Source organism: Echinops telfairi, unplaced genomic scaffold, assembly GCF_000313985.2.
Source record: "Echinops telfairi isolate 266 unplaced genomic scaffold, ASM31398v2 ScPeMD7_7412;HRSCAF=8450, whole genome shotgun sequence".
Classification (NCBI taxonomy): Eukaryota; Metazoa; Chordata; class Mammalia; order Afrosoricida; family Tenrecidae; genus Echinops; species Echinops telfairi.
In genome coordinates, this window is record NW_022111312.1 from 9,383,241 (window position 1) to 9,390,429 (window position 7,189).

Below are 7,189 nucleotides of genomic sequence, written 5' to 3' on the forward strand. Positions count from 1 at the left end.
GAATGATGATGGCAACAAATGTACAAATGTGCTTGACACAATGGATGGATGGATTGATTGTGATAAGAGTTGTACGAGCCCCCAATAAAATGATTTTTTAAAAGACCTCTTTTAAAAGTATTAATAAGCAAAAATGTTAAATCTGTCTCGAAAGAAGTACAATGAGAATGCTCCGTCAGAGGATGGCAAGGCTTCATCGCATGCGCTTAAGAAGTGTGAGCAGGAGGGACTAGACACTGGAGAAGGACATTATGCTTAGTAGAGGTTTCGAATAAGAGAGGAAGACCCTTACTTAACAAGCTATATTGACACAGTAGCTGGGACAATGTGCTCAAACAATTGTGAAGACGGTGTGGGCCTGTGTGGTATTTCATTATTCTGTACATGGGGTGGCTATGAAGGAGAATTGACTCAATGGCATTTATCAACAATGAGATTTTCATAAACCAACATCATAATCCAAATCTAGGGTCACCCATATCCAGTAAGTGAAGTGAATGCTAAAATGACCCTGTAGGTTTCACGCACTCAGCTACCAAAGGTAGAGCAGCAAGGTCAAGCACAAAATCACAGTAAAAAGACATAAGGCAAAAGAAAAAAGTTAGTGGAGTTCCTCAGAGACTGGCATCCTTCCATTCCATCTTCCAGGTAAGAGACAAGAATTTCTTGTGTGCATTCACCTTTTAAAAATGAGAATCACATTAAGCATTCTTTTGGGACCTGTGCAGAAGCCCATTTTATGTTCTAAAGATATACGAGAACCAAGAAACAAACTCACTAACATAAAGTCGATTCTGACTCATAGCAACCCTATAGAACAGCAGAGAACTGCCTTGTGGGTTTCCAATACTGTAACTCTTTACAGAGTTACAGCCTTTTTAACTCTTTACAGCCTCATCTTTCTCCCGAGGAGTGACTGGTGGTTTTGAACTGCTGACTTTGTGGTTGGTAGGCCAAAGTATAACTACTACATCACCAGGGCTTCAAAAAATTCAAAGAAAAATTGAATAATATGATAATGGAATTTTCCCATAAAGTTTTTGGAACCCCTCATATTTGGAACTTCCAAAAGTGAGAGAGCACTTTTTTTCACATAGAGGGAACAACACACACACAATCTGGGGGGGAAAGGATCATGAGTAAATTGCACCAACAAATATTTAGCAAGTGCATGGGTCTTAAGACTGAGAAGGCCCTGTCACAGAGCTCCTGTAACTGAGCTTTCTGTAAGCAACACAGAGAGGCAATTGCAGTCTTCCTGAAAAATAAGCAATTAATCACACACTGCTTTGGATTAATTACAATGCTAGAGTCCTCCACATCATTCTGCTTTTGCTCCTGAAACCAAACTCCCCAGGGTCCTCCCTGGTTTCTCAGATAACTGATCCATGGCCCCACCAAGCTTTCCTTTTGACCGAAGCTAGTCCATGACTAGAGAGAACTAGAAGTCTCCACACATCTCCCTCCAGTGCAATGTGTGACCTTCAGTATGCTGTATGTGTCAAGGTCACTCTGCCCACAAACCATACCTCCTTTGCCCACAAAGCAAGCCTCCCCTTGTGTCCTGCGCTCGTAAGCAATGCAGAACCTCCCATCCCTGGCAGACCACTGCAACTGGATCTGACAGCACATTCAACAGCTAGCTCAATTTCGGCCTCTCCTGCCTTCACACAGAGTGCTATGGGGTTGTACAGAAAATAAGCAAGAAAAGCACAGCCTACGCTGTCAAATCCCAACCTGAATTTTAAACTCAGCCCTGAGGACGAAGCCAAAAAGGGCCCTTTCCATATAAAACCCTCTGCTAAGTTCAATTACAGGCCCAATCCCTAGTTCATGTTGAGTGCCCAACTGTATAAAACAGCCTGAAATCTTTTCAGGAACATCACTGTCAAGATAGCACCTATGAGAAGACACCATCCAGGAACCAGCAGCTCATCTTTCAGTGTCAATATCTAAGCGACAAGCACAACATACAGGGAACGAATGTGGTCAAGGAGAAAACCGAATTCCGCTTGTCTCCTAAGCGTGCAGCACTTATCACCCAGCATTACCCACGAGCCTCAACATGAGCAAAGCAGGGCAGCTGGGACCGTGGCACAGCCTGTCCAAGACCTTACCGTGTCAGGGGACCTAAGGGAGACACTGAGCCACCATATGTACAGAGGTTGCTGCATTTCGGAGAAATTCCTGGAGGTTGGAAGCCAGGACCCTCCAATCTCAAGCACTGCGCTGAGGCACTAACGTTCTTGAGCAGATCTTATTAAGATTGTTTTAAGACCTAGGTTGAGTTGCTTGTGGGGTTTTATCGTACTTGTACTTGTTAGTCTTCTGGTTTAGTTTGGGTCTTGGTTTGGGTTTTTTCCCTGGTAGGAAGTCTGATTCCTGTGAATCAATGACTGCTACATCACACTCCCTCCTGGTGGCTCATGGTAACGGGGCTTTCTCTGACCGCGGGGACTCTGCTGGCTCAGAGAGCTCGGCCACTGGCTCCCAGATTTTGCAGTACACATCAAGAGGAGCTGAGCACCATCTCACCGCCACTTGCAGCTCAGTGAAATCCAATGGGAAATCGTGCGCGGTACAAGATGTGGCTTTTAGAATTCTTGCGATGTAGCAAAGACAGCAGCCCCCTCACCCCCTCCCACCCACCTGAGAGATAGCTACATCCATGGCTGGCTTGGCTGAGAGCTTGTCTTAAATCCTGCACAATGCTCCTTCTGCCAAGCATCTGCAACCACTAGCTAGCTCCTACCTGTCCTCCCCTCAAAAGAAGACCAAAGACTGAAAAAACTAACCCAAAGTATCCACTGACAAATTATGGTGCTACTGGCAGGGGCAGGACCACAAAACACTGCAAAATGAAGAGAGTGCTGGTCTACCCCAGCAAAGCCAGCACAGCAAACTGCTTCCCAAATGCAGGGTGAGGAGCAGCCTCCCTCTAAGGCACCCCCTCCCACCGCGCAGCACCCACCCCCACCCGCTTGGGTTGCCTTGCCTTGCCCCCGGGCAGGTCCCTGGGAAAGTCAAATCACCACTTACTCAGATCTACCAAGAATCTCCAGTGCCTTGCTATACGAAAACCCCACAAATGGTAGCTCTTCGCCGGAGAAACCTGAGGGGTTCAGCTGGCACAGAGAGGATGAAATCCCCGAATTCTTCTCTGGTTCATCAAAATTGGAGGTGTCATCATCAGACTTGAGGGTGGGAACGAAGGGGGGAGGAGCTGGTTAAAGAAAAACAAGAAAGGTGGGGGGAGAACGTTGAGAGGAATTCAACACTGTTGCAGAGAAAAGCAGTGTCTTACTCCTGAGGCGTTCTCGGGGGCACTGCAGCGCCCGCTCTCAATCTCCTCCCGGCTCCGGCAGCAACAAGAGCTTAACCCCTTCTCTGCCAACATGGCCACCAACCCGCAGACTGGCTGCCTTTCCTGCTGGGCGAAATTCAAGGATCAACTCAAACAGGTCACTTGATTGACTGGGAGAGAGCACGTAGCAAACTCCCGGGGGCCAGCCGCTGCTCGCTGCCGTCCCCACAGGGCTTCTACGGAGCGTCGGCGGGCAGTGGACTCGCTGCCTGATGCTCCAGTCCTCTCTTCGTCAGGTCTACAGAATTAATAGTTAGTGCTAATCACGGAAATCTGACGGGCTTGGGCGGTTGCGTGGCCTCGCCGAGGCGGTGGGGCGCCGAGAGAAACAGGATGGAGCGTGGATTTGCAGGGTGCAGTAACTCACATTTGGGTAGCACTGCAGACCAGCTCAGTCCTATCCCGGCGAGTCTACCCAGAGACCCCACTGGCCACTTTCTGTAGTTCCTGATCCACCCCCTCCCCAGCTCGGGCAGGCACGAACTGCAGTTGGATTAGCAGAATGAAACACCAGCCACATAAAGTTCCTCCCGGTGATTCACAGAAACCCCCAGGCGCCGGGGGCCCGTCTGCGGCACAATCCCTACCTCCTCATACAGCATGCTTGCCCCGCGGGGAGCATCTTACATCGTTGCTGCTTCCTTTCCACCTACTACGCTCTCTTGGTCAGGGAGGTGGGCGCCCATCCATCAGTCACCAGGAGGCTGCCCACTGTGGTGGGCTCCCGGGGCTGCAGCCGGCCAGCGCGGTTACCATGGCTGCGGGCTTCGGCTTCGGTGGCTGGCCCGCCAGGCTGGGCGCGCAGCATCACATCCCCTGCAGTGCAGGCTACGGGCTCCCTCTCCGTGCGTGCTCTGGCTGTAACCCCACCTGGCCGCCCTGAGAGCCAGGGGCCAATGCTGATCTGAGTGACAGAGCATGAGTCACCGCTGGGGCTCAAGCTCGCTAGAGCTCCCCCTAGGACCGTTGTCACAGCCCTTCATAGCCCAGACTCCCTTCTTTAACTCCTCCTGCTCTGGACAGAGCAGTGTGCCAGATATGAGCAGCAGTCTGTTTCCTGCTTACAGACTCAAAAAATCTGGCTGTTTCAAAAAGTTCCCTGATGACAACACCATCTGAGCATGTTAACTGGAGATGCGGAGGGGGCAGGGGTGGGCTGCTTCCACGAAGCGAAGCGTAAGAAAAAGAGCATTCTCGGAGAGGCCATGTACTGGGCTAAGGTAAGAATGAGGAAGATTGAAGATGTAAAATGTGTGCTATTAAACACAGTCGTGCTCACTTAAGAGAACTGAAATCCTCACTGTGGTATCAGAATCGACTTGTTTCATGCTTTAACAGCTAGCTGACGAAAGAATAAAATTGGCTCTAATGCTTCAGTCTACATACAGTCTACATAGGCTCAAAGCCAATCTGATTTCAAGTACCCGGCACCTTTTTATAAACTTAGAAAGAAAAAAAGTTAAGGACACGACCTTTCCTAAGGATCAAAAAGAGACATTTCCATCCTCAAATAAGGAATCTTAGATGAAAACTGCTGAGCTTTATGGAGAGGGTGGTTAATAGCTCAAGCTCTGGATTCCATCTGTGAGGGTTCAAATCCCAGTCCCACCATTTACTGTACTAGCTTCTGTGGGCTTGGAAGAGTCACCTAACCTCTGTGAGCCTCAGATTACTGATAGTAACTACCTGAAAGGGCTGCTGGAAGGTTTAAACAAACCAATCTATCTTAAGTGCTTAGTACAGGTCTTAGTGTACAGTAAGTCTCTAGAAAGGGTACTTGTTTCTATTATTGTTCACAGTTAAGGCGTGTTTTAGAAAAATCTTGATTTACTGAAAGCTAGTTAGATACAAGAGGCTTTACCGCAGAGTCTGTGTGGAGTGTTCCTCTTCCCTGCACTTCCCTGCACAAGGCAGACACACCCGTGTGGATGTTTGTGTTAATCATATCATTTCATTCCTAGCAGAACTTTAATTCCTCTTCCACTATATACTAATTTATCTTTAGGTGCCTAAAATAGAATCCCATTCTGAATAAGGAGCATGATTAATATAGGGGTAGGATCCACCATGAGAGAAATAATTATAATTTAGAAATTCTGTACTATAAAATAAGATTAGTCTACAAAACTGTCATGTTCAAAGCTAGCTTAATGTGCTTGCATTTAGGAAAAAGAGCTAGATAATTTTCAGGATCAGAGGGAAGAAGAGTCAAATTGAAATACAGATGTTATATTCATAAAGCAGATTAAACACTACAGATGTCAACCTCTACACATGGAATCAATTAAAAACAATAGGAAATCCTCAAAAGAAATGTTCCTAAAGGCCACATTCAGGCTGGGAGAAGGGTCAGAGCCTCAAACCAAAGGGCAGTCAAGAAGTATAAAAGCCCCTTCCAGGAATTAACAAGAACCTCTAGCACTGGGCAGCTTGCCCCCTTTTTTAATTAATTAATTAATTAGTGTATTAATTAATGTATTATTAATCATTTTATTGGGAGGCTCTTATAGACCTTATAACAATCCATAATTCAATTGTATCAAGCATATTTGTCCATATGTTTCCATCACCATTTCAAAAACATTTTTTTCTACTTGAGCCCTTGGTATCAGCTCCTCTTTCTTCCCCTCCCACTCTCGTGAATCCTTGGTCAATTATATATTATTATTGCTTTTTCATATCTTATACTGTCTGTTGTCTCCCTTCACCCACATTTCTATTATTCGTTCCCCTCAGGTAGAGGGGTGTTATATATCCAATCTTGTGATCAGTTCCCCCTTCCTTCCCCTCCTCACCTCCCCCTACACTACTCCCACTACTGTTCCTGAGGGGTATATCTGTCCTGGATTCCATGTGTTGAGAGCTCTTATCTATACCAATGTATGTACTCCGGTCTAGCCAGGTTTGCAAGGTAGAACTGGGTCATGATGGGGGGTGGGCACACATACAGGAACTGGAGGAATGTTGTGTGTTTCATCGGTGCTATACTGCACCTTGGCTAAATCATCCCTTCCTTGTGACCCTTCTGGGAGGCAATGTCCAATTGTATACAGAAGGGCTTTCGGTCTTTATTCCGACTCCACCTTGTTCACATCGATATAATTATTTGTTTTGGATCTTCTAATATCTGATCCCGTCAACACCTCTCGATCACACAGGCTTGTGTGCTTCTTCCATGTGTGGCCTTGTTGCTTCCCTACTAGATGGCTGGCTGATAGTTTAACTTCAAGCCTTTAAGACCCCACGTGCTTTATCTTTTGATAGCCGTGCTGGCCCCTTTAAACCAAACCAAGCCCACCACTGTGGAGTCAATTCAGACTCGTAGCAGATCCTATAGGACAGAGGAAAAACTTCCCCATAGCATTCCCAAGGTCGTAATCTTTACGGAAGCAGATGGCTATATCTGTGTCCTGTGGAGCTGGTGGGTTCGAGCCCAGAACTTCAGGTCAGCAGTCAAACACTTAACCACTGCACCACCAGAAAGAACCCTTTAGCAGTAAGAAATAAAGAGAAACACGACCAAGAGGTATGGGGTCTACATTGATCATGTGCTGCATCAGTTTGGTTTGGGGAACATGGTGTAAAAATTCTAAGCCAAGAAATTAACAAAAATGCTCATCTAGAACCATACACTCTCAGGTCACTAAGATACAGTAGTAGAAAACAATTTGTAGGCATCATTTTTTTATATAACTTTATATTTTATTTTTTCATATTTCCCAGTAGTTTTTTTTAATTGGGGCTCATACAACTCATCACAATCCATACATACATCAATTGTGTAAAGCACACTTATATATTTGTTGCCCTCATCATCCTCAAAAT

The 7,189-nt window shown here is 46.3% G+C and overlaps 1 protein-coding gene and 1 pseudogene across 3 annotated transcripts in view; one reads left to right on the top strand and one right to left on the bottom strand.

Annotated features, from left to right (window-relative positions):
* Positions 1 to 7,189, bottom strand: part of CIT (citron rho-interacting serine/threonine kinase) — a 308,696-nt gene that overhangs the window by 104,745 nt on the left and 196,762 nt on the right. For all 3 annotated transcript variants that reach the window (XM_045296872.1, XM_004709562.2, XM_045296871.1), the window contains exon 11: positions 3,040 to 3,223. In XM_045296872.1, the coding sequence (XP_045152807.1) occupies positions 3,040 to 3,223 (184 nt within the window). The remainder of the gene's footprint in view (positions 1 to 3,039; positions 3,224 to 7,189) is intronic.
* The window catches only part of LOC105979236, a 28,829-nt pseudogene continuing 26,125 nt past the window's right edge, over positions 4,486 to 7,189 (top strand).